This window comes from Oncorhynchus gorbuscha, unplaced genomic scaffold, assembly GCF_021184085.1.
Source record: "Oncorhynchus gorbuscha isolate QuinsamMale2020 ecotype Even-year unplaced genomic scaffold, OgorEven_v1.0 Un_scaffold_622, whole genome shotgun sequence".
In the NCBI taxonomy this organism is placed as follows: Eukaryota; Metazoa; Chordata; class Actinopteri; order Salmoniformes; family Salmonidae; genus Oncorhynchus; species Oncorhynchus gorbuscha.
Window position 1 is genome coordinate 231,912 of NW_025745740.1, and position 17,622 is coordinate 249,533.

At 43.5% G+C, this 17,622-nt stretch overlaps 1 protein-coding gene across 2 annotated transcripts in view; it reads left to right on the forward strand.

The window, feature by feature from the left end:
• Positions 1-14,882: 14,882 nt before the first annotated feature.
• LOC124019530 (ubiquitin carboxyl-terminal hydrolase 22-like) overlaps positions 14,883-17,622 on the forward strand; it is an 81,321-nt gene continuing 78,581 nt past the window's right edge. The window contains exons 1-2 of one of the 2 annotated variants that reach the window (XM_046334894.1): positions 14,883-15,325; positions 16,513-16,545. In XM_046334894.1, the coding sequence (XP_046190850.1) occupies positions 15,206-15,325; positions 16,513-16,545 (153 nt within the window). In that variant the 5' untranslated portion in view covers positions 14,883-15,205. The remainder of the gene's footprint in view (positions 15,326-16,512; positions 16,546-17,622) is intronic. The other variant, XM_046334895.1, reaches the window with a different exon arrangement.

The following is a 17,622-nucleotide window of genomic DNA, read 5'->3' on the forward strand; positions in this document are numbered from 1 at the left end:
GCAAACAGATGACAATCAGAGAACAGCACAGAGTGAGCTCAGATGGACCCACAGAGAGAGGGAGAGAGAGAGGGAGAGAGGCAATTAAGATGTTTACCAACAACATATTCCGTTATAGAAGACAGAACATTCAGATCTCATGATGACGAAGGAAAAGACTCAGCTCATAACATTATCACATTTTGCAAACCTTGTACAAACCTATACATGGTACATTCACTCTCTCCTGTCTTCATTCAATGTGATGGAACGATCACGTTGGATATAACCACCCAGGAAGGAAATGTTAGACAACTTATACACTCAGTCTGAGCAGTATTATTTGTGAATGATAATGCATGACGAAGCAAAGCAGGAATCATTTTGTATTGTCTTTAACTAGGCAAGTCAGTTAAGAACAAATTCTTGTTTACAATGACGGCCTACCCCAAACCCAAACGACACTGGACCAATTGTGCGCTCTGGTCTAAAGTAGTGCACTGTATAGGGAACAGGGCCCCGTAGGGCTCTGGTCTAAAGTAGTGCACTGTATAGGGAACAGGGCCCCGTAGGGCTCTGGTCTAAAGTAGTGCACTGTATAGGGAACAGGGCCTCATAGGGCTCTGGTCTAAAGTAGTGCACTGTATAGGGAACAGGGCCCCGTAGGGCTCTGGTCTAAAGTAGTGCACTGTATAGGGAACAGGGCCTCATAGGGCTCTGGTCTAAAGTAGTGCACTGTATAGGGAACAGGGCCCCGTAGGGCTCTGTAGTGCACTGTATAAAGTAGTGCACTGTATAGGGAACAGGGCCTCATAGGGCTCTGGTCTAAAGTAGTGCACTGTATAGGGAACAGGGCTGTATAGGGAACAGGGCCTCATAGGGCTCTGGTCTAAAGTAGTGCACTGTATAGGGAACAGGGCCTCATAGGGCTCTGGTCTAAAGTAGTGCACTGTATAGGGAACAGGGCCCCGTAGGGCTCTGGTCTAAAGTAGTGCACTGTATAGGGAACAGGGTGCCATTTAGGAAATGTTTGGGCATGCATATATCCAACGTATTATAGATTGACATCAAGATAAGACAGAAATAGACATAAAGCATTTTATGGAAAAACATTGTTGTTGTGGCTCTCATGTTGCAAGACTGCAAGTAAACTGATATATCAAATCAGATGTCTCTCATGAATGCCCGTTCTGGGTGCCGAGATTATATCAGATGGGACACCACATCACACTTTAGAAGTGATTATATCAGATGGGACACTACATCACACTTTAGAAGTGATTATATCAGATGGGACACCACATCACACTTTAGAAGTGATTATATCAGATGGGACACCACATCACACTTTAGAAGTGATTATATCAGATGGGACACCACATCACACTTTAGAAGTGATTATATCAGATGGGACACTACATCACACTTTAGAAGTGATTATATCAGATGGGACACTACATCACACTTTAGAAGTGATTATATCAGATGGGACACTACATCACACTTTAGAAGTGATTATATCAGATGGGACACCACATCACACTTTAGAAGAGATTATATCAGATGGGACACCACATCACACTTTAGAAGTGATTATATCAGATGGGACACCACATCACACTTTAGAAGTGATTATATCAGATGGGACACTACATCACACTTTAGAAGTGATTATATCAGATGGGACACTACATCACACTTTAGAAGTGATTATATCAGATGGGACACTACATCACACTTTAGAAGTGATTATATCAGATGGGACACCACATCACACTTTAGAAGTGATTATATCAGATGGGACACCACATCACACTTTAGAAGTGATTATATCAGATGGGACACCACATCACACTTTAGAAGTGATTATATCAGATGGGACACCACATCACTTAGAAGTGATTATATCAGATGGGACACTACATCACACTTTAGAAGTGATTATATCAGATGGGACACCACATCACACTTTAGAAGTGATTATATCAGATGGGACACTACATCACACTTTAGAAGTGATTATATCAGATGGGACACCACATCACACTTTAGAAGTGATTATATCAGATGGGACACCACATCACACTTTAGAAGTGATTATATCAGATGGGACACTACATCACACTTTAGAAGTGATTATATCAGATGGGACACTACATCACACTTTAGAAGTGATTATATCAGATGGGACACCACATCACACTTTAGAAGTGATTATATCAGATGGGACACTACATCACACTTTAGAAGTGATTATATCAGATGGGACACTACATCACACTTTAGAAGAGATTATATCAGATGGGACACCACATCACACTTTAGAAGTGATTATATCAGATGGGACACCACATCACACTTTAGAAGTGATTATATCAGATGGGACACCACATCACACTTTAGAAGTGATTATATCAGATGGGACACTACATCACACTTTAGAAGTGATTATATCAGATGGGACACCACATCACACTTTAGAAGTGATTATATCAGATGGGACACTACATCACACTTTAGAAGTGATTATATCAGATGGGACACTACATCACACTTTAGAAGTGATTATATCAGATGGGACACTACATCACACTTTAGAAGTGATTATATCAGATGGGACACTACATCACACTTTAGAAGTGATTATATCAGATGGGACACTACATCACACTTTAGAAGTGATTATATCAGATGGGACACCACATCACACTTTAGAAGTGATTATATCAGATGGGACACTACATCACACTTTAGAAGTGATTATATCAGATGGGACACCACATCACACTTTAGAAGTGATTATATCAGATGGGACACTACATCACACTTTAGAAGTGATTATATCAGATGGGACACCACATCACACTTTAGAAGTGATTATATCAGATGGGACACCACATCACACTTTAGAAGTGATTATATCAGATGGGACACCACATCACACTTTAGAAGTGCAAATGGTCAATGCAAATAATATATCTGAGGACTTTGTCCAGAGATTGTGGCCACTCCGAGGGTTACCTATTTAACTAATGTATAAAGTCATTCATTCAGCTCATTTAAGTCTGGATTGACATTTACAATTAACGTTTGACTTGAACAGTTGCACCGCTGTTTTACACAACATCTCTGGTTTGTTTGTCAATGACTAAAGTGAAAAAAGTGAGGATAAACAGGAGGAGGGGAAGACGTGAGTGATGACGGGCGCCTGGTAGCCTAGTGGTTAAGTGTTGGACCAGCAACCTAAAAGTTGCTGGTTTGAGTCCCCGAGCCGACTAGGTGAAACATCTGTTGATGTGCCCTTGAACAAGGCACTTAACCCTAATTGCTTCTGTAAGTAGCTCTGGATAAGAGCATCTGCTAAACGATGTAAAAAAACTAGACAAATGTGTGTTGATGTACAGTAAGTCTTTATTAGGTGGATTTAATCCATGCCTGGTATACAGGGCATCTGTATATTGACCTCTGTATACAGGGCAGAGGGAATCTGGAACAGATCTTTGTGTTAACTACTGCAATAACACTAAAACGTTTCCTGTATCATTATGTAATACTGCTAATGGAAATACAGCCACTCAATGGCAGAACAAAACCCTACTGCTGGCCTAGTTAATTAGTAAACACCATAGACATGCCTAGTGGAGCAGCTGATGTAAACCACTTAATCAAACCGATTCATCAAAAAGAAGAGGAGATTAATTAGGGGGAAAGGGCAGGTGTGTAAAGAGAGAAATGTTTACTCCATAGCGGCTGCTTTCTTTTGACAACTGCAATTCAACCAAACTTGGATCAGGTAATCATTCACCAACACAAAGCTATCTCTGACATTAAGTAGCAATATAAACAAAGCCATTTCAGATATCATGTCTCTAAATTGCTTGATTAAAAACATTCAGTTGGACTAATTTACTAAGTAAAGCGTTGTTTTCCGTCCGTTATTATTAATGCCCTGTCCACAGTGGCCATCTTTAAGAACGGTGGCCATCTTTAAGAACGGTGGCCATCTTTAAGAACGGTGGCCATCTTTAAGAACGGTGGCCATCTTTAAGAACGGTGGCCATCTTTAAGAACGGTGGCCATCTTTAAGAACGGTGGCCATTGAAGCGTAATCAGAAACTAAAAGTTCTGGACAAGGGTCCATTAACTGTAACCTAATGACTTACTGAAAGGCGTTTTCACAGATCGGAAGTAGTATCCACAGTTCAGCAATCTTACTGTATGCTGACAGGACTGGACAGCATGTCAGTGCAAACCTCCAACCGTTGAGCTAGTATGCTGAGGAATGCTGGAGGAGTAATATTGTATGCAAAAAATTACACAAATGATTGTTTTGTATTTTTCCCCTGCAAAACATAGTTTAAACATTTAAACGGATGTGTGATAGATTATGTTTAGCTTTATTTATGCTATTTTTCTTGAATAAAATACAATGATTTCATGTATTAAGCTAATACATAAATGAATGTTACACTATTCCCAAGACTGCATTGCATTAATTTAGAGACACGGCTATTTCAGTAGCAGAATCAAATCACAACCTGTGCTGGCCAGCTGAGATGCATGCAGAAGATGTCAGACATGTTTTCCAGCACTCAAACCCTCCTCTGTGTGATCGATTCCATTACAGTACATTTAGTGCCCCCAAGTGGATGTATTTATATCAAAACAAGCCAGCACAAACGATGGGTCCTTCCTTAACATTAATCTATCAGTGCCCTAAAAATTACCCCAATTTCATTGGCATGTCAAGCACTTTTCTGAAAAGGAGATATTATAGAAGAATGTGGTAGAAGCCCATTGTAACATATTGGAATGTATTGACAGAGACAGCAACCTTCCCCAGGGAAGGTTAAAATAAAATAAAGTCAAATAAGCTTAACTTTTAAAAAATATATACATTTCCAACATGACTCAATCAATGTCCCAACACATGTGTTATACTAACTTCATACTTAAAACCATAGAAAGCCATGTTCTTTCCAGTAGAAAAGCTGTCCCAGTGAACAGGAACCCTGTGGACTACTACAGTGTGTGTAAACTACTACAGTGTGTGTGTACTACTACAGTGTGTGTGGACTACTACAGTGTGTGTGGTCTACTACAGTGTGTGTGGACTACTACAGTGTGTGTGAACTACTACAGTGTGTGTTGAATACTACAGTGTGTGTGGACTACTACAGTGTGTGTGGACTACTACCGTGTGTGTGGACTACTACAGTGTGTGTGTACACTACAGTGTGTGTGGAACTACAGTGTGTGTGACTACTACAGTGAGTGTGGACTAACTACAGTGTGTGTGGACTACTACAGTGTGTGTGGACTACTACAGTGTGTGTGGACTACTACAGTGTGTGTGGACTACTACAGTGTGTGTGGACTACTACAGTGTGTGTGGACTACTACAGTGTGTGTGGACTACTACAGTGTGTGTGGACTACTACAGTGTGTGTGGACTACTACAGTGTGTGTGGACTACTACAGTGTGTGTGGACTACTACAGTGTGTGTGGACTACTACAGTGTGTGTGGACTACTACAGTGTGTGTGGACTACTACAGTGTGTGTGGACTACTACAGTGTGTGTGGACTACTACAGTGTGTGGACTACTACAGTGTGTGTGACTACTACAGTGTGTGTGACTACTACAGTGTGTGTGGACTACTACAGTGTGTGTGGACTACTACAGTGTGTGTGGACTACTACAGTGTGTGTGGACTACTACAGTGTGTGTGAACTACTACAGTGTGTCAACTACTACAGTGTGTGTGGACTACTACAGTGTGTGTGGACTACTACAGTGTGTGTGGACTACTACAGTGTGTGTGGACTACTACAGTGTGTGTGACTACTACAGTGTGTGTGGACTACTACAGTGTGTGTGGACTACTACAGTGTGTGTGGACTACTACAGTGTGTGTGAACTACTACAGTGTGTGTGTACTACTACAGTGTGTGTTGACTACTACAGTGTGTGTGGACTACTACAGTGTGTGTGGACTACTGACTACTACAGTGTGTGTGGACTACTACAGTGTGTGTGGACTACTACAGTGTGTGTGGACTACTACAGTGTGTGTGGACTACTACAGTGTGTGTGAACTACTACATTGTGTGTGGACTACTACAGTGTGTGTGAACTACTACAGTGTGTGTGTGGACTACTACAGTGTGTGTGGACTACTACAGTGTGTGTGTGGACTACTACAGTGTGTGTGGACTACTACAGTGTGTGTGGACTACTACAGTGTGTGTGGACTACTACAGTGTGTGTGGACTACTACAGTGTGTGTGGACTACTACAGTGTGTGTGGACTACTACAGTGTGTGTGGACTACTACAGTGTGTGTGGACTACTACAGTGTGTGTGGACTACTACAGTGTGTGTGGACTACTACAGTGTGTGTGGACTACTACAGTGTGTGTGGACTACTACAGTGTGTGTGGACTACTACAGTGTGTGTGGACTACTACAGTGTGTGTGGACTACTACAGTGTGTGTGGACTACTACAGTGTGTGTGGACTACTACAGTGTGTGTGGACTACTACAGTGTGTGTGGACTACTACAGTGTGTGTGGACTACTACAGTGTGTGTGGACTACTACAGTGTGTGTGGACTACTACAGTGTGTGTGGACTACTACAGTGTGTGTGGACTACTACAGTGTGTGTGGACTACTACAGTGTGTGTGGACTACTACAGTGTGTGTGGACTACTACAGTGTGTGTGGACTACTACAGTGTGTGTGGACTACTACAGTGTGTGTGGACTACTACAGTGTGTGTGGACTACTACAGTGTGTGTGGACTACTACAGTGTGTGTGGACTACTACAGTGTGTGTGGACTACTACAGTGTGTGTGGACTACTACAGTGTGTGTGGACTACTACAGTGTGTGTGTGGACTACTACAGTGTGTGTGTGGACTACTACAGTGTGTGTGGACTACTACAGTGTGTGTGGACTACTACAGTGTGTGTGGACTACTACAGTGTGTGTGGACTACTACAGTGTGTGTGGACTACTACAGTGTGTGTGGACTACTACAGTGTGTGTGGACTACTACAGTGTGTGTGAACTACTACAGTGTGTGTGGACTACTACAGTGTGTGTGGACTACTACAGTGTGTGTGGACTACTACAGTGTGTGTGTGGACTACTACAGTGTGTGTGGACTACTACAGTGTGTGTGGACTACTACAGTGTGTGTGGACTACTACAGTGTGTGTGGACTACTACAGTGTGTGTGGACTACTACAGTGTGTGTGGACTACTACAGTGTGTGTGGACTACTACAGTGTGTGTGGACTACTACAGTGTGTGTGGACTACTACAGTGTGTGTGGACTACTACAGTGTGTGTGGACTACTACAGTGTGTGTGGACTACTACAGTGTGTGTGGACTACTACAGTGTGTGTGTGGACTACTACAGTGTGTGTGTGGACTACTACAGTGTGTGTGGACTACTACAGTGTGTGTGGACTACTACAGTGTGTGTGTGGACTACTACAGTGTGTGTGGACTACTACAGTGTGTGTGGACTACTACAGTGTGTGTGGACTACTACAGTGTGTGTGTGGACTACTACAGTGTGTGTGGACTACTACAGTGTGTGTGGACTACTACAGTGTGTGTGGACTACTACAGTGTGTGTGGACTACTACAGTGTGTGTGGACTACTACAGTGTGTGTGGACTACTACAGTGTGTGTGGACTACTACACTACAGTGTGTGTGGACTACTACAGTGTGTGTGGACTACTACAGTGTGTGTGGACTACTACAGTGTGTGTGGACTACTACAGTGTGTGGACTACTACAGTGTGTGTGGACTACTACAGTGTGTGTGGACTACTACAGTGTGTGTGGACTACTACAGTGTGTGTGGACTACTACAGTGTGTGTGGACTACTACAGTGTGTGTGGACTACTACAGTGTGTGTGTGGTGGACTACTACAGTGTGTGTGGACTACTACAGTGTGTGTGGACTACTACAGTGTGTGTGGACTACTACAGTGTGTGTGGACTACTACAGTGTGTGTGTGGACTACTACAGTGTGTGTGGACTACTACAGTGTGTGTGGACTACTACAGTGTGTGTGGACTACTACAGTGTGTGTGGACTACTACAGTGTGTGTGGACTACTACAGTGTGTGTGGACTACTACAGTGTGTGTGGACTACTACAGTGTGTGTGGACTACTACAGTGTGTGTGGACTACTACAGTGTGTGTGTGGACTACTACAGTGTGTGTGTGGACTACTACAGTGTGTGTGGACTACTACAGTGTGTGTGGACTACTACAGTGTGTGTGGACTACTACAGGGTGTGTGTGGACTACTACAGTGTGTGTGAACTACTACAGTGTGTGTGGACTACTACAGTGTGTGTGTGGACTACTACAGTGTGTGTGGACTACTACAGTGTGTGTGGACTACTACAGTGTGTGTGGACTACTACAGTGTGTGTGGACTACTACAGTGTGTGTGTGGACTACTACAGTGTGTGTGTGGACTACTACAGTGTGTGTGACTACTACAGTGTGTGTGTGGACTACTACAGTGTGTGTGTGGACTACTACAGTGTGTGTGAACTACTACAGTGTGTGTGGACTACTACAGTGTGTGTGGACTACTACAGTGTGTGTGGACTACTACAGTGTGTGTGTGGACTACTACAGTGTGTGTGGACTACTACAGTGTGTGTGGACTACTACAGTGTGTGTGGACTACTACAGTGTGTGTGAACTACTACAGTGTGTGTGAACTACTACAGTGTGTGTGGACTACTACAGTGTGTGTGGACTACTACAGTGTGTGTGGACTACTACAGTGTGTGTGGACTACTACAGTGTGTGTGGACTACTACAGTGTGTGTGTGGACTACTACAGTGTGTGTGTGGACTACTACAGTGTGTGTGGACTACTACAGTGTGTGTGGACAGTGTGTGTGGACTACAGTGTGTGTGGACTACTACAGGGTGTGTGTGGACTACTACAGTGTGTGTGAACTACTACAGTGTGTGTGGACTACTACAGTGTGTGTGTGGACTACTACAGTGTGTGTGGACTACTACAGTGTGTGTGGACTACTACAGTGTGTGTGGACTACTACAGTGTGTGTGTGGACTACTACAGTGTGTGTGAACTACTACAGTGTGTGTGGACTACTACAGTGTGTGTGTGGACTACTACAGTGTGTGTGGACTACTACAGTGTGTGTGGACTACTACAGTGTGTGTGGACTACTACAGTGTGTGTGGACTACTACAGTGTGTGTGTGGACTACTACAGTGTGTGTGTGGACTACTACAGTGTGTGTGAACTACTACAGTGTGTGTGTGGACTACTACAGTGTGTGTGGACTACTACAGTGTGTGTGTGGACTACTACAGTGTGTGTGAACTACTACAGTGTGTGTGTGGACTACTACAGTGTGTGTGGACTACTACAGTGTGTGTGTGGACTACAACAGTGTGTGTGTGGACTACTACAGTGTGTGTGGACTACTACAGTGTGTGTGGACTACTACAGTGTGTGTGGACTACTACAGTGTGTGTGTGGACTACTACAGTGTGTGTGTGGACTACTACAGTGTGTGTGAACTACTACAGTGTGTGTGTGGACTACTACAGTGTGTGTGGACTACTACAGTGTGTGTGGACTACTACAGTGTGTGTGTGGACTACTACAGTGTGTGTGGACTACTACAGTGTGTGTGTGGACTACTACAGTGTGTGTGGAACTACTACAGTGTGTGTGTGGACTACTACAGTGTGTGTGTGAACTACTACAGTGTGTGTGTGGACTACTACAGTGTGTGTGGACTACTACAGTGTGTGTGAACTACTACAGTGTGTGTGGACTACTACAGGGTGTGTGTGGACTCTGGACACACTGTAGTAGTGCTCCTGCGCGTTTTGTTGCCAACCTTACTTTACTACCTGACATCCTTACGGTTTCTACTTATTATTTACCGTTTACCGTATATTTTAGTTTTTCCCTTCACTCAACTTGTTCTCTCTGGACGTTTTATCTGGACATGGTTTGTCAGGACCTCTACCAGCCGAAGCTAAGTAGTAACATTAACATGATGCCTTCTAATTGCAGTCGCTGTACTCATAATATACAGGAGAACGACCACCTTACGGTGAGGATAGCTGTGCTACAAGCCCAGCTTCAGACGCAATCGTTAGGCAAGGGTCATTTCAGTGTAGGAAAGGATGAAACAGCGTCTGTGCCACCAGTAAGTACAGATAGTAGTATAAATCCCCTCGCACAGTCCCCGCAGCCGGACAATTTTCTCATGGTTTCTGGAAGGAAATGCTGTAGGAATGCTCAACCGGTGTCGCTCATTCACAACTCAATCGCTGGTTGAAAACTGTTTCCTGCCCCTCCCAAAAGACAGAATTTTTAGATAATTGGCACTCTTTCTGGGACTCATCCACAAACAAGACCAAACCTGGCCTGCTGAGGAGTAACGGACTCCATCCTAGCTGGAGGGGTTCTCTCATCTTATCTACGAACATAGACAGGGCTCTAACTCCCCTAGCTCACAATGAGATAGTCAGCCTGCAAACTTAGTGGAGACTGCCACCAGCACAGTCGCCTAAGGACATCAGAGGACAAAAATCAGTTAACCACCACGGCAGGGTAGCCTAGTGGTTAGAGTGTTGGACTAGTAACCGGAAGGTTGCAAGTTCAAATCCCAGAGCTGATAAGGTACAAATCTGTCATTCTGCCCCTGAACAGACAGTTACCCCACTGTTCCTACACCATCATTGAAAATAAGAATTTGTTCTTAACTGACTTGCCTAGTTAAATAAAGGTAAAATAAAAAAACTGAGAAACTCAATTTAACCTTGTGTAATATCCCAGATGCAGTTGCACCCCTAAAAACTAAAAACATCTGTCATAAGAAACTAACTTGCTAGTACAGAAAATACCTGAGCTCTGAAGCAACCTTCCAGAGAATTGTAATGGAAATGGTGCCACACCAAACTGGAAGTCTGCCGACTAGCTTGGAAAAACAGCACCCTGCAGTGTTGAAGAACCCTCACTGCTGCTCGATCATTGTATTTTTCCAACTTAATTGAGGAAAATAAGAACAATCCGAAATGTATTTTTGATACTGTCGCAAAGCTAACTAAAAAGCAGCATTCCCCAAGAGAGGATGGCTTTCACTTCAGCAGTAATAAATTCATGAACTTCTTTGAGGAAAAGATCATGATCATTAGAAAGCAAATTACGGACTCCTCTTTAAATCTGCGTATTCCTCCAAAGCTCAGTTGTCCTGAGTCTGCACAACTCTGCCAGAACCTAGGATCAAGGGAGACACTCAAGTGTTTTAGTACTATATCTCTTGACACAATGATGAAAACAATCATGGCCTCTAAACCTTCAAGCTGCATACTGGACCCTATTCCAACTAAACTACCGAAAGAGCTGCTTCCTGTGCTTGGCCCTCCTATGTTGAACATAATAAATGTCTCTCTATCCACCAGATGTGTACAAAACTCACTAAAAGGGGCAGTAATAAAGCTTCTCTTGAAAAAGCCAAACCTTGACCGAGAAAATAAAAAAAACTATCGGCCTATATCGTCCATTCCTCTCTACAATTTTAGAAAAAGCTATTGCACAGCAACTCAGTGCCTTCCCGAAGAAAAAAAATGTATACGAAATGCTTCAGTCGGGTTTTAGACCCCATCAGAGCACTGAGACTGCACTTGTGAAGGTGGTAAATGACCTTTTCATGGCGTCAGACCGAGGCTCTGCATCTGTCCTCGTGCTCCTAGACCTTAGTGCTGCTTTTGATACCATCGATCACCACATTCTTTTGGAGAGATTGGAAACCCAAATTGGTCTACATGGACAAGTTCTGCCCTGGTTTAGATCTTGTCTGTTGGAAAGATATCAATTTGTCTCTGTGAATGATTTCTCCTCTGACAAATCAACTGTACATTTCGGTGTTCCTTAAGGTTACGTTTTAGGACCACTATTGTTCTCATTATATATTTTACCTCTTGGGGATGTCATTCGAAAACATAATGTTAACTTTCACTGCTATGCGGATGACACACAGCTGTACATTTCAATGAAACATGGTGAACCCCCAAAATCGCCCTCACTAGAAGCCTGTGTTTCAGACATAAGGAAGTGGATGGCTGCAACCTTTGTACTTTTAAACTCGGACAAAACAGAGATGCTTGTTCTAGGTCCCAAGAAACAAAGAGATCTTCTGTTGAATCTGACAATTAATCTTGATGGTTGTACAGTCGTCTCAAATAAAACTGTGAAGGACCTCTGCTGCGTTACTCTGGACCCTGATCTCTCTTTTGACGAACATATCAAGACTATTTCAGAATACGTGGACAACTACAAATACTTAGGTGTCTGGTTAGACTGTAAACTCTCCTTCCAGATCCATATCAAACATCTCCAATCCAAAGTTAAATCTAGAATTGGCTTCCTATTTTGCAACAAAGCATCCTTCACTCATGCTGCCAAACATACCCTTGTAAAACTGACCATCCTACCAATCCTCGACTTTGGCGATGTCATTTACAAAATAGCCTCCAATACCCTACTTAACAAATTGGATGCAGTCTATCACAGTGCATTCCGTTTTGTCACCAAAGCCCCATATACTACCCACCATTGCGACCTGTACGCTCTCGTTGGCTGGCCCTCGCTTCATACTCGTCGCCAAACCCACTGGCTCCATGTCATCTACAAGACCCTGCTAGGTAAAGTCCCCCCTTATCTCAGTTCGCTGGTCACCATAGCATCTCCCACCTGTAGCACACGCTCCAGCAGGTATATCTCTCTGGTCACCCCCAAAACCAATTATTTCTTTGGCCGCCTCTCCTTCCAGTTCTCTGCTGCCAGTGACTGGAACGAACTGCAAAAATCTCTGAAACTGGAAACACTTATCTCCCTCACTAGCTTTAAGCACCAACTGTCAGAGCATCTTACAGATTACTGCACCTGTACATAGCCCACCTATAATTTAGCCCAAACAACTACCTCTCCCAACTGTATTTCATTTATTTATTTATTTTGCTCCTTTGCACCCCATTATTTTTATGTCTACTTTGCACATTCTTCCATTGCAAAACTACCATTCCAGTGTTTTACTTGCTATATTGTATTTACTTTGCCACCATGGCCTTTTTTGCCTTTACCTCCCTTCTCACCTCATTTGCTCACATTGTATATAGACTTGTTTATACTGTATTATTGACTGTATGTTTGTTTTACTCCATGTGTAACTCTGTGTGTTGTATCTGTCGAACTGCTTTGCTTTATCTTGGCCAGGTCGCAATTGTAAATGAGAACTTGTTCTCAACTTGCCTACCTGGTTAAATAAAGGTTAAATAAATAAAAATATCAGCTGATGTAAGAAGGGCTATATAAATACATTTGATTTGATTTGAACACATTACTCAAACAAACCTAGTGGACAGATTTCTTCATCCATGGCCTTCATTAAAAAACAATGCCTCACTCTTGTGGCATCTGAGCACAAATGCACCATCACGATGAACACAAAGCCTCTGCAGTCAAGGCTGTTATATTATCTCACTGTTTAGACAAGTAAATAAGGTAGATGTTTATGGTTACAATTTTGTTTATTTATTTATTTTACTCCCTTTTCTCACCAGTTTTGTGATATCCAATTGGTAGTTACATTCTTGTCTCGCTGCAACTCCCATGCGGACTCGGGAGAAGCGAAGGTCGAGAGCCATGCGTCCATATATAGCCCATATATAAATATATATAAACATAGGATTATTACATATTTGACTGCACTGGGCATATTTCAGCAAATTGTGGGAAATTATGACAGCTCTTTTTTTCTATCTCAGTAAATTTCTAAAACGAGGTAAATGTAAATGAATATGTGAACTGTAATAGCCTACAGTAAGTTGTAAAATATTAATGACAATTGATCATCAATCGTTATTTAGGCTGAAAATCATTTTTATTCCCCCAAAAGTGTTTAGACATCCTTCTATTAAGAAGGCCAATATTCAGATTGAAGAACCACTTTGGGTGTTTCCATTATGTGTTTCATAACACGTACAATAGGTTTTCGTTCAAACACCAGTAAACAGCTTGCCTTCCTCAACCGTCTTGAGTGAGTGAGTTTAAACTACGTTCTTATTAACGCTTGTTACTCTTAGGTGTACTACTTTTCATGGTTTCATTAAATAATGTTGGTGTTTTGAATTGTTGTATTTTAACAGTGTAGGCTTCCTTTAGTGTTTCAGCTAATTCTATTTCTTTGATTAATTTTCATTGAACGAGGGGAGGGCATCGCACTGCGACAGCACAGGCAGACAGGTGAGGGCGGTACTTCGTGCTGTCAATTAAATGAAAACTCTGACACAACCAGAAAGTGACACAGATGTCAATGTGCAATATAATTTTTAATCAGTAGATGTCAGCATCTTCTAGATAATAGTGGTGGCCTCTGTTCACAGATTCTGAAATAGACTTGCACACAAAATAATACAACTGGTGCAGAATATGTGCATTATACTCTGGCCATGTGATTCAGTACATAATCAAAATACATTTATATTATCAATTTTCATGTATGAGGGCCTCTAACTAGTACAGAGGCAGGCGGGCGACCGCTGTAGTCCAGTTGAAAGGGCAGTACTTGGTATTGTCAATTAAATCAAACTATTTTTTGACAATTTGACAAAACCAGTAAGCGACCCAGGTTTGATTTAATCTCAGCCTATTGGCTATTTTAGACCGCCTACTTTATGAAAGGACATATTTTCTCACCAATCAGAATCCTATCCTTACTGCAAAGGGGCGTGACTTCAACGGGAAACAACGCACTCTTCAGCCAACGTGAAGTCACCTCTCTCTGTATCCGCTAATCACGTTTCGCTTTGGGCGGGCTCGACGCGCAACATACCATTAGAAAAATACATCCTGACTGGAAGTGTTTGACATGAGGATAGAGGCAACTGTCAGTCTGAGACGTCAATAGATTCACGAAGACGGATAACTGTACAAAAATGTCAACAAAGGACGTATTTGTCAGATGCCGAATCTGATTTTGGGTATTGTCGCGGCTGTCCATTTCCAAACGGAAACCACAGCTAGCTTCTGTACTGGACAGCAAGCACCCGCTAGCCAGTTAGCTTATTCTCGATTCCAGGACACGTCTCTTCATTTAAAATACAAAACTGAATGTTGTTTCAGTCATGAGTCCAGCCGGGTGCTCACATGTGAACGCTTATAAGGTGGACAATTGGAGGCAAAACCTACGAGTCATATATCAATGCTTTGTTTGGAGCGGGAGTGCTGAAGCCAGGAGACGAAAGGTAAAACAGGAATGCCATTGAGAAACTGAAGCACAAACGGCATATAACTACGCACAGACAGAAGGGCTAACTTAACGTTATGCATAAACGCCCCACACAGTTTCAAGCACACGCATGTACACACCCACGTAACGTTACACTGTTTGAGTGTGGTGGTTTAATGCAGATACATTGCGCCAGCTAACACACCACAGCTCGTTCGTTGTGACTGGAAACGCAGGGCATAAAGTTACCCCATCATCATGTTACCTGGGAATATTCAAGGCGCATCAATCTCATCCTAGAGACCACATTGCATCAATCAGTCATTAGATCATGTCCAGCAGAACGAACGTTATCCTACAATAGCTAACTAACACCAGTCTAGACTTGATCATCACTGCCAGTTAAATTGGCTTTATACGGTGTGCTACTGCAGGAAAATAAACGCCAACCATGATAACGCGAGAAACTCACTCTCCTGAGCAAAACGAATCGTGTTTAGATAACTAGTATATAGCTAGCGGAGATTGTGCGCTAGTTGACATCTAGCCTGGTGTTGCTGGTTGGTTAGCTAACGTTACCAGGAATCTAGCTCATCAGCAAATAACATTTATTGGAGGGTATCAACTGAGCTTTTACTGTAGCTTGCTATTGAATCCCTTTCTTAAAATGATGCAATATATTTGCATGCCAACGTGACAGTCATTACGTTACATAATTTATTTATGTGAATGTGGTTGGCTGTTTTGACCAGATCCACCTATTGTCACTAGCAACACCACAGTTGTGCATTGTTCAGTGAATCATGCTCCCTCCCACTCCTCATTCAGGCCAGCAAAGCGCAAGCCCCGCACACTGAACCATTTCGTTCGACCATCTGCTCTCCCCCCCACCCTCCCAAATTACTTGCCGTATAACTATAAATTAGGATCTTGGCATTTCAATTCAGTCAGTGTCTCAAAATATCCCGACCCTATAGGTTACTGATAGCAATGACCCCCCTCCTCCCCAATATTAGTCTTGCTGACATAAATGATGTCAACCTTTTGTTTCTGCTTTTCGGTCCTGTTTGTTTCTCAAGCTTTGTTGTTAGTGTCCTGTACTGAATGAATGGTTTGATTGCTTTTGACTACAACCTATGTGTTTGTTTTCCACTGGCAGTCACAACACACATTACATGTTTTATTTCGTTGTTGTTGAACTAGGTGCTTCAGAATGATGTGAGATGGACAGCATTGGTGAGTCGACAAACTTCTCGTTCCTCCTTGCACTAACAGTAGAGTAGGTACTGTAAACCAAATGCTGGCTTGCTTTCTCCCCTTTTTACTTTCCCACACACGTCCTGCATACTCGTGCTATCGCCATTCATTACCCAGGACTGAGTTAGGAAAACCCTGCTGCAGATGGATACCAGTGGAGGCTGGTGGGAAGAGCTCATTGTAATGGCTGGAATGGTACCAAACACATGGTAACTTGTTTGACTCCAGTCCATTGATTCCATTCCAGCAAACACAATGAGCCCGTCCTTCTAAAGCCCCCCGCCAGCCTCCTCTGACGGAAATGCTATCATCTATCTATCTGGATGGTTGATAGCCTAGCGCATTGTCCTGCATCAATTGATGTGTTTCTAACTGCTGAAGCTTTAGTTCAACTACTATATTTGATGAGACACGATGAGTACTGTACGATGACAGACAGGTCTGTCTCTAGAACAAACAGCTGTCGCCAGAGGGTCGATGACCCTTTGTTTGTACAGCGCTACAGCAGTTCACTAGAACTTGATGGTTGTTAACACACTCCGTTCAGGCTCTCCCTCCCCTCCCTCTCCTGTCCAGGCTCTCCCTCCCCTCCCTCCCCTGTCCAGGCTCTCCCTCCCTCCCTCCCTCTCCTGTCCAGGCTCTCCCTCCCTCTCCTGTCCAGGCTCTCCCTCCCTCTCCTGTCCAGGCTCTCCCTCCCTCTCCTGTCCAGGCTCTCCCTCCCTCTCCTGTCCAGGCTCTCCCTCCCTCTCCTGTCCAGGCTCTCCCTCCCCTCCCTCTCCTGTCCAGGCTCTCCCTCCCCTCCCTCTCCTGTCCAGGCTCTCCCCCCCTCCCTCTCCTGTCCAGGCTCTCCCTCCCCTCCCTCTCCTGTCCAGGCTCTCCCTCCCCTCCCTCTCCTGTCCAGGCTCTCCCTCCCCTCCCTCTCCTGTCCAGGCTCTCCCTCCCCTGCCTCTCCCGTCCAGGCTCTCCCTCCCCTCCCTCTCCCATCCAGGCTCCCTCCCCTCCCGTCCAGGCTCTCCCTCCCCCTCTCCCGTCCAGGCTCTCCCTCCCCTCCCTCTC